Below are 18,103 nucleotides of genomic sequence, written 5' to 3' on the forward strand. Positions count from 1 at the left end.
TAAGGAATTTACGTTGTTATACGATTGTACGCGTGATTAAAGTAATGAGTACATGTTCTATGTGTTTTATGTACTTTTACTATTGCTACGTACTTTTACTACGTGACATTTCTGAAATAAATAGGTTATATATCTCGATGAATTTGATTGTAAAAAAGTAACATATTTAAAATGAGTGAAAAAAATACTAATACTACGTTAGTTCGAAGGGTGAATAAATTACTTGAATCACGAGTAGAGCATGACAAGGTATTTATATTATACTTTGTTGTAATTGTTACTACTTGTATTAATAAAATATAAACATTTCATTTAAATTGTTTTTCCCTTTTAGGATACATTAGAAGCCTTAAAAGAATTATCCACATTCTTTACAGAAAATACATTAAGTTCTCGTAGAAATTTGCGTAGTAAAATAGAAAGAAGAAGTCTTGCAATAAACGAAGATTTTTTAGTCGCTTTTAGAGAAGTAAAATCTTCTTTAGATGACATATATCAAGATGTTTTAGCTATGAATACTGCAGTTCAATGTATGACAAATCGCTTACAAGCTACGAAAACACAGACATCACAGCTTATTGACCAAACTGCGAAACTTCAGAATAAGAGGTACATTTATTCACTGAATAGTTATCAGGATCAAATTAAACTTTATCCTAAAAAATATACATAAAATATAATATTACAATTTTTAGCCAAACTTTATCTATGCAACAAGAGGTTGCAAATGCATTTATTAAAAATTTCCAACTAACTTCATCTGAACAAAGTATTTTACATGGTTCTAGCAAGGAATCACCTATTACAGAAGAATTTTTTTCTGTTGTTAACCGTGTTCAGGTAAGATAAGTAAGAAAAAACTTTCTTCTAAAGATGAATCAATAACAATTCTATTAAATTACAGGAGATTCATAGCAGTTGTAGAATATTAATGCAATCAGGATATCAAACGTTAGGGCTAGATATTATGCAAAGAATGACATTGCTGCAAGAGGCAGCCCTTGAAAGACTATATAGATGGACACAGAATCAATGTAAACATATTGAAAATGAACGCTTAGCACCATTATTAATTAAAGCAATGAATAAATTGCAAGATAGACCAGTTTTATTTAAGTATGCACCTAAATTCTAATAAGAAACCTAGTATACTTTATGTTAAATGAATCTATATTTATTTGTATGTATTTTTTAGATATATTTTAGATGAATATTGTGCAGCTAGAAGAACTGCTTTAGTAGGTTCTTTTATCGATGCTTTAACATTGGGAGAAGGATATGGTAGTACACCTAATCCTATTGAAATGCATGCAAATGACCCTAAAAGATATATTGGTGATATGCTTGCTTGGCTTCATCAAGTTATTCCTGTTGAAAAGGAAAATATTCTTACTTTAGTAAAAGGCTGTAATAAAACAGGTATGAACTAAATGATTGCTTTTTTACTTTTACTTTTCTTAGCTGTTATTACACATTTTAGATGTATCAGACCAGATTAAACAATCATTAAGTAATATCACAGAAGGACTTTGTCATCCTTTAAAGTCAAGAATAGAAAATGTCATATCTATGGATGCACCAGCAGCAATATTATATTCTGTTACAACTCTTCTTAGATTTTATCAGATGATAATTCAGCAAGTAATACCAGATAGTATTTTAGATTCAACATTGAAAGATTTACTAATATTAAGTGAAAAAAGTTTTCTAAGTAGACTTCAAAAGCAGACGCGTATTGCACTCGGTGAACGTGCAGAACCACCAGGAAATGACTTAGTACCTGCACCATCTGTTTCTAGATTACTGTCACTTCTTAACGAAATTCTTTCTGTAGCAAGTATTGCAGAAGATAGGGAGAAAGACATGCTACAGGTCTGTATCAGCATTTAATAGTTTTATAAAATCGGTATTTGAATGAAATTCACATACCACATAATCTGCAGATAGTATCATGCATTATTGACCCACTGTTACAAGAAGTTAATGAAACAGCATCAAGATTACCTACAGTAGACATGGCTGTATATCTTTTAAATTGTATGCATCAAATACAGTCTACTTTAGCACTGTATGAATATATGGATCAGAGATTAGAAAGATTACAGGTAAAGACTACAATTGATGTGTTCTAATTTACAAAGTTTTTATATATTTTATATCGATATTGATAAAATGAAATTTTTTAGGCACAATCTGATGCACAAATTGACACTCTTACATCAGAACAAGCCAGTTCATTAGTGGCACATTTGAATCTTGGTCCAATTTACACTATTTTGCAAGGTCATGAACAAGGTCCATTGTCTTCCATTCCTGGAATGGATCCCCTAAGTGTAAAAGAATTTACTGTATGTTACTATTACTTCATACTGTGAAGGATAGGGATAAATTTTATTCTAAATTTTTAATGTGTTATAGAACAAATTGGAAGCATTTTTAATGATGCCAGATGTATTATTGCTGCCACAAATAAGTTTGTTACAAAGTAGTAATCACCGTTCAATCACTCAAAAACGTTCCTTTGAAGTAATTGGAGCAATTTATAAACAATTATACGAAGCATGTCATAATCCAAAGAATTTGTATCAAAATCCAAACAGTTTATTTTCAAGAACTCCTGAGGATCTTTTACAGACATTAATTTCAGTTTAAGTGTCCATTAAGAAGATATTTTCTAAATATAATTATACAAAAAGTTAACTATGTAAATAATACATAATTGTACGATAATTTTTAATAAATTTAATAAATTATATAAAGCTTTGATGCTTTTATTCCCATAAAAAATATTAATTCGACATGGTTACTTTTACATACAGCCATATTACATTTCATTCTTTTCGATTTTATTTTTATTATTCCTACAAGATATAAGCGGGGTATAAGTTTCCACACAGTTACTTGTTTCATTGTCTATCGGAATCGACTAATGAATAAAGGCTGTTTCACCGAGCTGACATAAAAGTGATATCGTGAACGCACCTTTAGCGATAGCGGTGGCAGTACAGTGCGCGCGCCTTTGGGCCACGATTGGCCCGGCACTTTCCGTCAGTCTTCAGTTTGGTGCGGTGGAATGCGCTCGTGTCTGCATTTTGTTCGCGAGCCGCGCGTCTTTCATTCATACTTCTCTGTGGTAGTAACTTCTTGTCGCTTCCTATTCAAAGATTTATATTGAGAAAATCTCGTGAATAAAATCGAACGTGCGTGATAATATATGAAATGCAGACACTTCCAACCAGCTCGGTGGTGCAGCGTACATTACTCGTGTAAACACAATGGACTTCGTCGTTCCATGCACAAAGGACGGATAGAAAGCAGTGAGTGAGTGAGTGGAGTATAGTGTCCAAGATGGCGGAATCAAGCTATTATCAGGTGAGTTGCAGGTCCATCCACGCTCTCTTTACGAACTGGTGCGCATTGGTCGCTACCCGACCGATGATTCCAGCCGCCATAATAAAAGATCGCTTTGGGCGTAATTCAGCCACTTTGCATATTACATATTTCTTTCTTCTTCTTACGATCATACGCCGACAACGCACTCGCACTTGTCTCTATGTTCGAGGAATGTTTTTCAAAGACGATGATTTCTTCGTGACGATGATCACTGGTTTCTTCGTGGATTATGACTATAAACGCCTTTAGCCTGGTTTACCTTAAACGAGTCGTGACGATTTATAGACACCTGATATGGATTTAATTCATTTAGGATAATTCCAAAAACTTTCCATACAGTTCCTGGAAGCACCTGTTCCTGTCGGCAAGTGGTATTTCCTGACATTACCAACATAGGTATACAGTTCGAGACACGTTTGTCAAAGCGTAGTCGACTAACGGCTAAGAATCATTCTGACAGGAACGTGATCGTATGGCAACTCCATTGTAGCGGAAACAGCGATGGCTTAACAGCGTAACGCATCGTCACGATCAAATACCTGCACCTATGATTACCGGTTCGTCTTTTCAACTTTCGCTTTGAATTCGAACTTCTCTTCAACAAAGGATTCACATTGTTTGAATTACGAGTCTCCCTTTATCGTACGTCAAATATTCAGGGAGGTGTAATGTTTTATCATGTTTTCGCAAAGAATTTTGACATGTTACCATCACACGATAATGGAATACAAAAAAATTCATTTCACTCAATTTAATTCGCGTTTCAAATCGCATTAATATAACCAAGATTATTATCATATGATTCGTCCAATTTCGCTAGATATACGATACTTTCGCAATTTGCTAACAGATGCTTTGCGTTGTGCGTAACTCAAAAATAAGATAGTACATATTGGTTAGCTACCGCGCAGAGGTACACTCATCTTGAGTTCTATTTTCTTATAACGATTAATCATAATGTCAAAAATGGCTATGATTAGAATTTTTGAAGAATGATATTTTTCATTAATGGCATTATTTACTCCTCATTCAGTCTTATGTACAATCAGGCAATTAAAAATGATTTTCATTCCTCGAACATGCTACATAAACGTCACTTTAGTATTTAGATCTATCCTATATCAGGCCGATATCGATGAAGTAAATATTTTGATTGCTGGCTGATTTTTCTGTCCTTGTTATACTAATACTTTCGACGACTATTGACCTCTCGGGATTATTATGCATGGCACACATATTACGGAATGCATGAAAATAGCTCATGCGTCAGTGTGTCAAACTCACATATAGCCGAGGTGCACACGTTTGCTTGGGGGTTCGTTGCTTCTTTAAATCGTTCCACCCACTGTACGACTCAATTTCGCTTCACTCGTCATTTTATTACCCACTCTGAAAACCAAGATCATGTCTAATTCTGGATTTACAAAATTTCCTATATTATGATGGAAAAGCTTTCAGACATTATCTCTATCGACAATAATTTTGTTTCAAGCCTTTTGCTTCATCCCCAGCATTGCCGAAGAAAATAGTAATCGTACCAGGTGGAATTTAAAATGATATTCATAGTAGCGTAAATAAGACGCATGTAATATCTCAATTGCTCAAATCAATTTTAGGCGGAATCAGACCATGATCAAGTTTATCTTTATTAGTAATCATGCATGGTTTTCAAGCGGAATGCACAAGCATACACTATTTCTGGAATCCGCTGTCGCCAAAGTTCCGAACTTAAGCAACCTATAGGTATGTCAGCCTCGCGAACGAACGACTACAAGAATAGGATATTTCTGACTCATATTGTTTGCAGTAAAGAGTACAAGAATATTTGTCACTCTAATTTTATGATTATAATTATACCTGACCATATAGCTTACACAACAAATACCTAAAATATGATATACACATAACCATTAGATGAGTAATTAGATTTCTACTGAAGTAAACGTTAACTTAACGGAGTCGCAACACATTCGCCATTTAGAATCGCTGTTATCGTAATGCAGATGATAAGAGATAAAGTATCGGTAAAGTCTTCAGTCAGTCTATAGAAATGGTCCGATCGGTCACGTAAAAGTACCACCTGGCTGTTCTATAGGCAATAAATCGTACGCATCACTAATTGTAGATCTATGGGAATTTAAAAAGTGATAATATTCTAGTAAAAAGATAATTCGTGAAGTTTGTCTCAAAGATAACCTCCGTAGAATCGTAGTTTGTCGCAACAGGTGGTCCAAGAGTACAGCCTAGATTTTGTCACTGTTGCACGTTAGAGATTGGTCGCGTTAAAGCATATTTATGCATTTCAATTTACTCGCATTACGCATCGAGTCCTTGATGAACAGGAGAAAGTTAATAGTGTACGATCTCTGTGGACGTGAGTTCAATGTTAATGAAAATCGGATACAGTTTTCAGTGAACTACTATATATTCGTAAAATATATCTACTTATAAAAACAGCCGAGGAGAATTTTGTGGTGTTATTTATAAGATTTGATAAGAAAGTTGAACAATGTCGTTCATTTCTTTGCGTGATGAGGAAAAGAAGCAGAAAACGTACCAGCGTTTATCGCGAACAAAGTCGAGTAAACCCATGCAACGTTGGAGCTGTGTTGTACCATGCACGGTAACATCTTTTAATGTCTGTAGCATCTTCATACGATACACTTACGCAGGTCAGATATTTAAATGTCTGACACGTGCCCCACTGATAAATCAGTCGATTTCATCCTACATGAATTGAACATGATGCAATATTCAATATTTGTTTAAAATAAATTTTGTCCCTCCATTGTGTAAATGACATTGATATTAATAATCTTATTATTAATATCATTAATAATAAAAACAACGATACGTACAATCGCTTCTAGATTTTCCAATAGTTGCATCAATAACTAATTCGTGGATATATATAGATATACACGGAGTCGAGATAGTCGATGACGCCACCAAATTGATCAAGCATCACTATCAGGGTCAATCGCAAGCCGAATAATTTAAATATAGATACGGCCATTAATTAGTCGCTCGTTAACAGGCATAGGATACTGATACCGGGAACCGATACTTATTTTAAGATCAATATTTCCCGCGGCTCAGTACGAGTTTATAACTGTGGTCGAACGAGTAGACACTTAGACACCGGTGTGCACATCCGCCGCAACGCGCCAGACAATTTCCGGCCGTGGTAAAGGTGTATTATATTCCACACTGTTTTTCTTCGCAAATTCACAAACCCACCCATCGTTCTTCGATGTTTCCGGAAAAATGTAAATCTCACTGACAGGATTAAGCGACGTGGAAATAGAAACGAACGTAGGACGATGTTGAACACAAATGAGTACTTTGCTAACAGCGCATTATCAACCCGAAAGGAAAATTTATCCTCGTGAAACTATACGATAATTCGTGCTTTAATGCACTGCATAAAAAGCAGCGACATTAAACGTTCCGTTTTTAAATATCACACACCTACTATCGACGGTGTATATCTTCACATGCTATACATCGATAAATTCGCTTTGGGGAACGGTTAATTATAGTAATTTATCGTTTTTTTTTTTTTTTTCGTTTTTCAATACTCATACTTATTTTTAATGCTTGCGATAGTATTGTGAAAGACAAAGAAAGAAATAAAGCACACCGTTCGAATAATCGAATTTGGAATCTGTTTCAGGGCGATTACATCAGGCACCCGGTGTACGAACTGTCGAGCAAGTATGGAGTGGCTAGCAGTGACCAGGTGCCCTTGCCGGCTCGTCTTGACGAGCTCCGGGAGCACATACGCCGAGAAATACGCAAGGTATGTCGAGTTTCGCTTATCCTTCTCGGCACTACGTCTCTTCCCCGAAGCTCTCTTTTTCGCCGTACACCGCAATATACACGGTAGCGCGACTCGCACGAGCACCGATCCCTCGCACGGCAGAAGAATATCCTTTCCTCTGTTGTTCCTCTCTTCGCTCTATAACGTGCATCCTCTCTGCATCGTTGCATCTCTCCTTTTCCGTTCCTTCGCAGGGAGGAACAGAGAAATCCCATATGTGTCAGGCTATCGTCGATCCGTGGCACGCCCGTTGAAAACCGGTACGATCCACGTGACTAATGGATCCAGGCCAGAATTTATGGTTATTTCCAGGAGGGAGAAAAAAAGGAACTTTCTTCCTCTCTTTCGCGGGCCTGAAATGAGATAAGAAATTACGGCACCGCGAGCACTAAACCACTGCTACCTTTTCGACTGGCCGATCGTAAATAAATAATGAGTCGTTTCGATACTTTGTCATGATCGGAGGTGTCATCGGCTTGTTTGCTGCGTTTATCACGCGTGGTCTGGAACAGTACAGGGATATTTAAGCGTACTTGCCAATTTAACACTAGTAGAAAATTTATTTATTTGGACTTGGAGTACAATAAAGATGGAAATTAGAGAAAGCTGAATCTGAGAATACTTTTTAATTAACTTCACTTTTATAAAAATATCTGTACACGTTGATATCGATGCAATTGTAATTATGTTTATTTACGTAACGTCTTCTTCACGGAGGTTAGAGAATGTGCCTTTGTAGCGTACACAAGCAGTCATAAATCATGTTAGACGAAGTAAGTAAAACATTTCGCGGAACAGACTCGCGTTCTGGCGAGCAGGTAATAGTTTCATTAAATGCCGCTCGCAAATAGTGTTCACGGGTCAGTCGTGATTAGAAGATATAGCTTCTGTCAGGTGTGCTTGCCGGGGAAAAGTTATAGCGAATATAATAGGAGGTAATAGAATGGAAGGATAGCTCCGTGGCATGCAGATCGGGTATAATTTTACGTCTCATTTGCCTCGGGAGAGGAGTGGTCTCGAACGAGTGGACGCGCTCTGACGACTGATAGATCGATAATAACAATCGTGTCAGAACGAATTCCGTCGAGCGAAATTCCGTCTCCTGTGTGGTTCGGGTACCCTAGAACGGCATGCAGCGGGTACGTTTATTCCCGACGTAGCCGTGTAACACAAAAGGTTCGCCATAAAACGACAAGGAACGTTTACGTACGCTGGTTTGGTTGCAGGAGCTGAAGATAAAGGCCGGCGCCGAGAAGCTGAGGGAAGTGGCGACCGATCGTAAAGCGCTCTCCGACGTGGCGACGATCGTGAAAAAGTCGAATAGTAAGCTGAATGAACTTCAGGCCGAGCTTCAGCAACTGGAGAGTCAAATTATATTGACGCAGGGTCAGCCACAGTCGCCCCAGCAAAATCACTCGAACGGTCAAGGTAAGGCAAAGAGAAGTCGCACGGCCAACCGGCAGATACCATCTTTGTATTCGCCTTAACGCTGCATGGCATTGACCGAGAGGATAAGGCAGACTCATGCGCGCCTAAACGGGTTTTATGTAATGCCGCGTGTTAGACTTCGTGCCGATCAATTACTGCTTCAGCCTGGCGGTTCGTGCGCGTGAATACGTTTAGCCCATCGATACCATAAACGAGTTCAAGGATTTTTCGGAGCAACCGTGTGAAATTGAGATTCAACGTGGTGCATTATCGTACGGTTATGATTCGCGAAAAAATCGTAAAAAAAAAAGAGGTCTCGATAAGCGATCCCATTATAATTGCGCAACTATTGTCTAAAGTAGTCGAGTTAAAGCACGCTAACGATTTGCTTTCGTTTTTATTTTTATATTCTCTCATAAAATAAACTCGAGAACGACCACGGCTCCTTTTCAAGATATCAATTAACGTTTCTGTTTACTTACGGATAACGTATCGATATATCGGACTAATGGCAAGTGTTCCTGTATGTTCTTTCCTGCCATGCTAACGACTGCTCTTTCTGTATCGTTAACGAGCAGCCACTTAATAACTCCACCCGCTAACGAGGCGTCGAGACGACGTCTTCGGTTTATAAAGCTCAACCGTGCGTGCGAGTTGCTGTTTTATTACGGCATCGGATTTAGCAAATCGACCATATCCAGCTCTCTGGAGCCATAATCATTTTGCTAAGCAATCATTGCATCCACGATTCAGTGATCGATGCTTCGATAAATTCTTATTGAAAAATTGCTCATGGCTCAGCCGTTTCTCAATGGCTTCTTGGTCGTTTTTAATCTCCCCAGACAAACTTGGTTTTCAATAGTAAGAAATACATATATCTCTGCCGCGAATAAAATCCAATTTGCTTGCTTCACGCGTGATTAGCTTGTTTATGCTATGAGTCATTCGCAGTGGACTTTGGACTACCGTCTGGGACTTTTTGAGAGATTACTCTTAACGGTTCGATCGCTACACGGGACGCATACGCGTTTGCAGTCGCAACGATACGTTATTCCGGAAACGGTACTTTGCTGGCATTTTCAGTTAGTGTGGCTGGTCATTTCCCTCGTTTAGAATACTCCGATGTACTAGCTGTGTAGTGGCTGGACATAAATTAAGAACGATTAACTCCGATGCTCGTAATCAGGGGTCATGGTATCCTGAATAGTCACGGGCGTAGCGTTGAATTTCATGCTTACCGTTTTGTATCGCTTTATCTATTATCATGATCCATTTCTTAGGAATCTTATCGTAACATAGATACACATTATAGCGCAATGTAAATCTTTTTGCCGTTTTATTGAAACATTTGATTTGATATCTTCATAATAAAAAAAAGGCGCTCTTCTATTTGTCCAATTATATCTAAATAGTTCTGAGATTTAACAAGCCGATTTAAATGAAACTTCTATTTTTACTTCCGATCGAAGACAAGTGAACTCTAGGATGTTACGTAACCAGTATTTCACCCTTTAACCTGTAGAGAATTAACTTTAGGGAGGACAGTATTGGTACCGTCTTCTCGAAATTGGTACTTCTCTCGATTCCCCGACCTTGAAAGACTAGTTACGCCACTGGGTGGCACTTAGCTATCGATGCCGTTTCGTGACGCGCCCGAGGCTTCGTACTTGCTCGCAACTAGCAAGCAGCTCGAGTCTTGTGTTCTCTTTGAATTGACGGTAAGTGGTAGCATCTATTTATACCGTGGACCCAGACGCTCTATCCACTCCAGTTAAGTCAGTCATCATACATTCTGGGGACTAGCAACCTGCCTTCGGGCCACCTCATTCAGTTCTCTCTGCGACGGGTTATGCCATTCAGAACGGTCTTAACAATGCAACTGCAACCACCGCTAGACTTCGTATCGTATCGTTACCTAGAGAAATAACTGGTTTAGATCCCTAAGATTGCCCTTAAAGCGGTCTTTATCGCGCTGCCAATTATAGGGCTACTTCATCGCATTATACGTATTTTATACTCTGTGTTTGATATCCAGGGTGGCGTTAATTATGATATATAAAAAAGTTTTCTTCTTATAAAGTATCGATATTTCAAAGAAATCTAAGCTTGAAGAGAACACGATAATGATGCAGGAACTTGGCAGTGTCAATTTTTTGTTCATACACACGAGACGACTCCTAAAGGTTTATATGTTATTGGATATTTCTTACAATAACCACCTCGTAACTATAAAGATCGAACAGTTGTATGATAATATTACAAAAAAAGTATGTCATATACGTACGCATTGGCCAGATTTATTTTTCATATTATGTCATATTGATGGCTAGAAACAGACCATTACCGTCATTCTACATTAACCATTGATGCATCAACTACGATAAACGATATTCATAATATTTCTCGAAATGTTTCAACCACGTATCTCTCGAAGGCATTATTCCCACTCGTCTTTTTTGTATTGTCGCCTTGTATTGTCTCCATTGCCAATAACAACGAGAGCATGTGAGCTTAGAATAAGATATCGCGGATGAGACTATGCCACGGATTGAGGAGAAAGTACATATTCCCTCCTTTCCTCCGGCGATTGGACGCCGCGAGGGAAGCAACGTAACGAGCAACAGGGCTCTCTCGTTCACTTTCCAGTTCTTCGAGTTCTGGCTACGTGCGTGTAACGCGCGCGTTCTCCTCGCGGGAGACAGTGAAAACGCTCTTATACGATACCCATACATACACGTCTGCATGCGTGTACACATGATACATTGAACAACGTATTACGAGAAGCGATCGGTCGAGCGATCGCTCGCACGGAGTACCGTTGCGCGCTCGCGCGTGTATTTAGCCCGCGGCCCTCGCCTGCTTCGATGTGGATCGAGATCGCGTTTCAGCCGAACCGAAGCGAACCCACGCTTTCGCATTCCACGCTGTCGTATATCAAGGAGGCCCTCGGGCCCTCTCTCTACTCCCTTGTCCCCTTTTAGGGACTACCTGCTTCCTCCTGAAACTCTCGACAAGCAGTCGACGCAAAATTACGCGACACTTTGCAATCGAACAACCTTAGAAACAACAGGCAATGTAATGGATAATAGAGATATCACGACACGCATGAATTGTACTCGACTGCGTCGATCATCCTCCATCTCCTCCTCCTCGAAAATTACGATCATTTTGTTGTTCAGCGTATATTTATCAAAATGATGGTCAATTCAGCGGTTTCCTTTCTTCCTGTGCGCTGCATCATGCACGGCTTGCCTTCGCACTCGAGGACAAATGCAATTTTTCGATCAATCGTTTCAGCGGTTGCTACGGTCGTACGGACCGAAATGGCAGATCAAGGCCTGTTTTACGCGATATGAATGTATGGGAGCGCAATTTGTAGCGTGAGAAGTAATTGGTGCACGATTCTTGAGTCGAGTTTGCAGATTTCACTCGTCGGATCATTGTTTCCGATCGTAGTCGAGATATATTGGTATCGGTATGTAAAGTTATGGCGTGTAAAAGGTTGTCGTTTTATTGTTGTAACTGCACGCCTCTTTCTCAAGTAGACTGTTATCGTTCTCGCGCGACATTTGGTCGGTTACGCGTACCGCTTCTAAATAAACGGAACGCATTACATAATTCCCGCGTTCTATAACGCAAATCACGTTGCCCCGTGTACGTACCGAATGCTCCGAATCCCGGACGATCTCGATGATGTGGCCGTTTGTGATTCATCGATCCGGTTAGGAAATTTTTCTGTCGGGAACTTTGTAGATGCTCGTGAAAAATTTGTACCATAGAGCCACGCTCTGTTATCCTTTCACCGGGTGGCTTGTAAACCCCAACCAGTGCGAACTTTATTGCATACAAAGTCGGTTTTATGCGCGTTCAAGCCTCAACGTTTGCGTTTACCGGCGTAACACATCATCCTATTTTTATCTCGCGTCTCATCACCGTTACAGGAAGTTACGTAATTTTTCCAAAATAAAGGAACCAATAGCTTATTAAAGCCTATTAAATAATAGGCCGTTAAATATGCGAAATGAAAATAATCAGAAGAAGAGTTTATTTAACGTAACTATGTTCTTATCTGGCATTCTATTCTCTTGTGATACCTATGATTTAAATGTTCATGCATTCTCGGTATGTCCGTGTTGTCACTGCGTGGTAGAATAAAAATCAAGCATCGATAAGGTTTCATGAGTCATGAACTACAAAAGTCTCGTAACACGTCGATATGTATTGACTGCTATCGGCCGATATATACGAATGAATCGTTCCTGTGCGTTTATAGGCTACGTATGACGCCTACGGACAGTGAATGAGAGAAAATGTGTCATAGATTTGATTGATATGGTCCGTTGTTCCATCAAGCTTATCAAAAGTCTTCGTTGAAACCGTTTTACGACCCTTTCCACGGTTCTCCGGAACAGTACGCACGTAATAATTTACAAGATCGAGGCGAACGGTATAGCACCACCGCTTTTCTGCGATCGTAAACTCGTCGATCACTCGCAGTCGCAAATAAGCGTTGCGATTTATATCAGCTAATTGACGGCTTGTATAGGATTTTAGTAGGCTCGCAACCGTGGTCACGGGGAAGGTTTTTAAACGGAATACTTTTCAGGAAACCGGTTGCGCGTAATTTTCTCGTTCGACGCAAACGGTAGCCCCTATACTAATAAGTTAAATGCTACGCTATAGTTAAACGCTGGCTGTTATCCTGGGTACGTTCACGGAAAGATCTTGTCTTTATTTCAAAGCGCTGTCTTCTCGTTCTGGCCGTAATCCCGTGATAAATTTATTTTTCTGGTCATTTACTTTTAAAGAAACGAAAATTTATCTTTTTCTTTTTCCATCTTTAGACCACTCGCTCATTCCCAGGTCTAAGAATTTCTTCCCATCGACTGTGCCAGCGCACAATGGTTGAGCAACGTTTAGGCCAATTAATAACATATTCTATCGCAAGACACTTGACTGGTTGACGTAAGTGATGGTTACGCGACAGGATACCAACACCGTGTACCTTTTGATCGTGTGTGTTCTTTACACCGGTCGGCAAGTTCACGCTTAACTTCTAGTCACGCTAATTATTTTAATCAGTCCCGTAATAAGGATGTTGCAGACCACACTCCATCCCCTTTTACGATACAGCGGAACACAATTACTCTTTACGTATATGTGTATTAATATATGCCGTAGGAAGTGTCTGGCCCCCAGGTTACGCTTTATGAACGCGCGTCTGTGTGAATCGCGTGAATACGTGGAAAGAGCAGCACCGGTACGCACGTTGCAGGCGAAATCATGAATGGGCGACGCGCGGAGAGTCATTCGAGTGCTCGAGCATACAAAGAGGAAATCATGTTCTAGTCTATCGTTAGAGCGTCGAACGATTACAATTTTTAATTTCGCATCTAGCGCGCCTTTTTCACGGTATCCCATACGATTTCTCTCTAATTACAACGTATCTTTGCTCGTTGCTTTTTAATGCGCCTTTATATGATTCCTCCCTATGGGCAAGTAACGCGTCTTGTGCAATGCAACATGTTGCACATAACGTAACGTTCGTAGTTACGATACTTAACTCGAGAGAGGACTGTGTCGACTCGGGACGAGAAAGGAAAATATAATTCTTGTGAGATGGCTCGGAGTTGAGTTAGCAAGTTTCACGCGATGCTTTTGTCCCTGACGAGATGATGCATACAAGCAAATTATGCACATACGAAGAGACGCGGTAATACACTGGTGTCTTTCTCCTATCATCCCGAAGGGTTGCGTGCGTTGCACCCTATCTCGTCAAACCGGTGAAAAAGATAGCAACTCGCCAGTCGGTAAAAATAAGAAAAAAAATGCAGCTCATCTCGATTGCTTCGTTTTTGAAAGTTAAGCGTGGTACGAGCGCGTCAATAATTCCATTCATTGTTTCGAACGGGAAGATCGAAAAGGGTGGAACAGCGCAAACCGTATGGAGTTTTGTAGTCTGGAAACAAGGAAAGTCTTTGTCATATCCCCTTGCTTGCGAAAATGGAGTATAATGGGGCACGTGTTCTGGTACTGCGCTAATGACATGGTTTCGCGTACTCTCCGATGCGGCATTGTCCTAAGACCTCTCTTCCACTGTTTCGCCTTCTACCTTCTATTACGAATTACTCTTTTTTTCCCCTCGTTTTCGACATCCTCTCGTGTGTCATTCACCTTCTTTTCTCTGCGTTATTCTCCCATTTTAATTGTTGCTCCCTTTTCCTTGTGTCTTTTCTCGGGGAACCTACCGCGTATGTTTTAACAATATATGCGTACGATATCGAAATTCACCACGTTTGAAACGTAAATTTCGTTTCTGCGTTCTTCCCTTCATTTTTTGTTCTTTATGTATTTTTATTCTAAGGATCTTTACTCGAATCGAATTGATTACAACGACGATGCATATTCCTTTGCAATTTCTGTTCGAATCATAGCGTATATATTCCACCAGTCGGACAACCCTTTTGCGAGTACCTCTTCCTTCCGCTATCCCCTTTCTCGTTTCCCGGGGAACGAGTCGCACGATGGAATCGGTCGAGTCGAACCGACACTACTCTCGTATGCATTCCCATGGTCGATATTCTCCTTATTTTCCTCTCTTTCTCTCTGTTTCGTTCCGTTGTTCGCCTTATTCGGACATGTCAAGCTAAACGCGTGCACCGACGAGTGCAAGTGCGGTTGTCCCTATACATAAGCGTCGTGTGTGCGTTTACGTGTCTCTTTGTCGGCAGTGAGCACGTTTCTTCACGTCGTTACCGTTGTTTTCCGTGCGGCTGGCTAAATCTGCACTCGTACTCCCGCTTAATATCGATGGTAAATCCTCTCCCGTGGGGCCTTCACGGTCCGGCGAGCTCGAAAGAAATTTCGCGTAGTTTCGTGCGTCCGTGGTAATCCTTTGAATATCGTGCACACACATACTAGCACTCAGGGCCACGCAGGCCACGAATTCGACGGAATGTAAACGAGGTATCGACGTGTCGTTGTCGAATACTTCGAACACAGGAAACTGTATATTGTATGCCATGGAAACATGGCTGTATATATCGCGTCACCTCGCTATGATTCGAACAGAAATTGTAAAGAAATATGAGTATCAGGGCGTGTCCGGTACCTATATTAAAACGAGACTCTCATACGTTTCGCAAATGCTGGCGATACAATTACGTAAGTGGAATTGATTACTGTAATTGTTTGAAGTTCCGGTCTGCACGGAAACTCCGCTTATAATTCTGACACTCGTTTTTCAGAATGTTTCCGCCCTTACCTTGCCGCGATCTACTTTTACAATCGCGACTTGTGCAATGAATGCTTGTAGGAGTTTCTCTGAATCCGATGAAATATATAATAACCCTGTATAGAGCTCGATACAGAATTATAACGATATCGACGACAAATTTTCTTAGTAACGTGTCTTAATAGCGTACGTACCTATATTTTAATGGCAATATCAATTGCTTTTTATGCAAATCGGATAGTCTGTGATTTCATAGCGCACGACCTTGATTTATGCTAGTTGAATCGCGTCATAAAGGATAAACGTTAAACCTTGCTACTAGGTATAGATGTTAGGATTTTACCATCGAAGATCATGTTTGTGTATAAAGCATTACGCAAATTTTCATGTAGATTTTTGCTACATATTCCAACGATCTACGTAAATCATACGTCAATTACGTGGTTTTTTTATATTCGTGTTTCCCTTTGCTTGGAGAGGCAGTAATATGGCTGATCGCGAGCAGCTATTAATTTTATGATTTCGATGAGAACCGAGACGATTACCGTAAGGATTTTCGTTTTATGGTCGTCAAAGGTTTAAAACGTCGACTGACGTTGTAGGTTTCAGTGCCAGTGAAAACTGGCGATGGGAAATTGACAAGCAACGGTGTGTGCTCGTCTGTATACATGAAACAAAGAAGATTAACACTTTTTCTACGCTCGCATTGTGCTTGAGACAGCGTTAAATACGTGGGAGTCCTTAGCTAGCCTCGGAGATATCTCTAGTGGGTTACAGGAAGTGGGATTCGAGTACCTTGCGATTTCACTATTGGACACTCGAGGCGCTTGCATAGATGTAACGAGATGTACTGGTGCGAACCGACGCCCACGCTAAATCGTGTTTTAATAGGATATCGTTCTTAGTGATTTATTATATTTTTAACGTTTAATTGTCTTGAATACTATGGAAACTTTTGAGATTGTAAATCATGGAGGGTATTAGAGTTTCCTGAAGAGAATTAATTGCAAAATTTACTTTTTCTATAATCGAAACGCCTTAGAGTGGATAAAGAAGCGGCTTTTTATTTTCAACGCCTATTTTCGTTTCAGACACGCCTCTGTCACCAATGGGGCCGTCGTCGCCGAGTCAGGAGGGTCTATTCACGGATCTTCGTCTTTTGTCCTTGGAGAAGCAGCTCAATATCGAACTCAAGGTAGACATCGTTAAAAAAAAGAAAAACAAAAATATTAAAAGTATCACTATCTTACGAGTTACGAAAAAAATAGCTGAGACCATAACTCAATCGATTAGATTAATATAAATTTTAATTTCTTAATTAAAAGTGAATATTAGTCTAAATTAGTATAACCAATTTTATAGTCCTAGATATTTTTTAAAATTGTAGATATCAATTAAAAAAAATACGGATATTAACCTAATTATGACATCATGGTAATGTTTATGTATATACTGCACTACTGGTTGATATCTATTTAGTGTATCTTAATAATGTGCATAGTGATAGTCGCACTGTTCCTATCGTAATCAGCCTACGAATGATTACAGGCGAGACATTTCTAGCCCGTTCTCATTCTGTGAGTCAGCAGTGAATCGTCGGCATTTTTTCTTCACTAAAGATAGCTTCTCGTTTCATCATATGGGAGATTTTCATTAATCAACGTTAGCAAGCTTTGAACTTTCTTTGTAATCTTATTTGCACTCGTAACATCAATCTGATCGAATGAACTCGGGATCAAACGAACGGCAGCACTGTTATCGCTTTTCAAGTAATCGTTAGATCCTGCTATTTTAATTTCTACTTACAATAGGATTAAAGTTGAAAGTTAAAACAGAAAAAAAAGATGAGAACATTGTGGATAATTTCTTGGAGAAACTGAAAAAATGTACGTCATTGATCCTGGCTTTTTGCCAGCTTAGAAATGTCAACGAATTTTCAATGTCTGCGGCGATATATGTAGAAGCGAAATCGTATCCCTACGTCATATGACGCGATCCATTTCAAAGTATAATAGGTTTAAATATCGAGCTGGTGAATACTTACAATGTTTAGGAAACGCGTAGTCGCTTATCAGATCTCGTCGAGAGAGCAGCAAAAATGCCGAAATTTTTCTTTAAAAAGGTGAATCACTGCCGCTTTATAAATGTAACGTTATCAGACATAAGTTATTTTTATTACTTATAAATTGTGTAAATTATATCAAGAAATCAAATATTTTTCGAAC

The 18,103-nt window shown here is 39.4% G+C and overlaps 2 protein-coding genes and 1 long non-coding RNA gene across 8 annotated transcripts in view; 2 read left to right on the forward strand and 1 right to left on the reverse strand.

The window, feature by feature from the left end:
- On the forward strand, positions 1 to 2,759 carry LOC132904539 (conserved oligomeric Golgi complex subunit 6). The gene is made up of 9 exons (XM_060955142.1): positions 1 to 249; positions 335 to 609; positions 696 to 840; positions 905 to 1,116; positions 1,196 to 1,419; positions 1,481 to 1,872; positions 1,944 to 2,105; positions 2,187 to 2,348; positions 2,419 to 2,759. The coding sequence occupies exons 1-9, from the start codon at positions 172 to 174 to the stop codon at positions 2,650 to 2,652; spliced, it is 1,884 nt and encodes a 627-aa protein (XP_060811125.1). The 5' UTR covers positions 1 to 171; the 3' UTR covers positions 2,653 to 2,759.
- On the reverse strand, positions 2,114 to 3,121 carry LOC132904577 (uncharacterized). Its single transcript, XR_009657615.1, has 2 exons — positions 2,983 to 3,121; positions 2,114 to 2,327 (listed from the first exon to the last, which is right to left on the reverse strand). It is a non-coding gene; the product is annotated as an uncharacterized LOC132904577 (long non-coding RNA).
- LOC132904526 (serine/threonine-protein kinase N) overlaps positions 3,049 to 18,103 on the forward strand; it is a 26,518-nt gene continuing 11,463 nt past the window's right edge. For 3 of the 6 annotated variants that reach the window (XM_060955103.1, XM_060955104.1, XM_060955106.1), the window contains exons 1-4: positions 5,888 to 6,016; positions 7,070 to 7,195; positions 8,443 to 8,644; positions 16,970 to 17,073. In XM_060955103.1, the coding sequence (XP_060811086.1) occupies positions 5,903 to 6,016; positions 7,070 to 7,195; positions 8,443 to 8,644; positions 16,970 to 17,073 (546 nt within the window). In that variant the 5' untranslated portion in view covers positions 5,888 to 5,902. Of the gene's footprint in view, positions 3,373 to 5,887; positions 6,017 to 7,069; positions 7,196 to 8,442; positions 8,645 to 15,623; positions 15,809 to 16,577; positions 16,732 to 16,969; positions 17,074 to 18,103 lie in introns of those variants that run through there. The other 3 variants (XM_060955105.1, XM_060955107.1, XM_060955109.1) reach the window with 3 other exon arrangements.

Source organism: Bombus pascuorum, chromosome 2, assembly GCF_905332965.1.
Source record: "Bombus pascuorum chromosome 2, iyBomPasc1.1, whole genome shotgun sequence".
NCBI classification, from domain to species: domain Eukaryota; kingdom Metazoa; phylum Arthropoda; class Insecta; order Hymenoptera; family Apidae; genus Bombus; species Bombus pascuorum.

Bases quoted from the DNA above. Each gene is read 5' to 3' on its own strand.
- LOC132904539 (XM_060955142.1), top strand. From the start codon at position 172: ATGAGTGAAAAAAATACTAATACTACGTTAGTTCGAAGGGTGAATAAA. The intron at 841-904 runs GTAAGATAAGTA...ATTAAATTACAG, and splicing joins CTGTTGTTAACCGTGTTCAG to GAGATTCATAGCAGTTGTAG. The intron at 2,349-2,418 runs GTATGTTACTAT...AATGTGTTATAG, and splicing joins TAAGTGTAAAAGAATTTACT to AACAAATTGGAAGCATTTTT.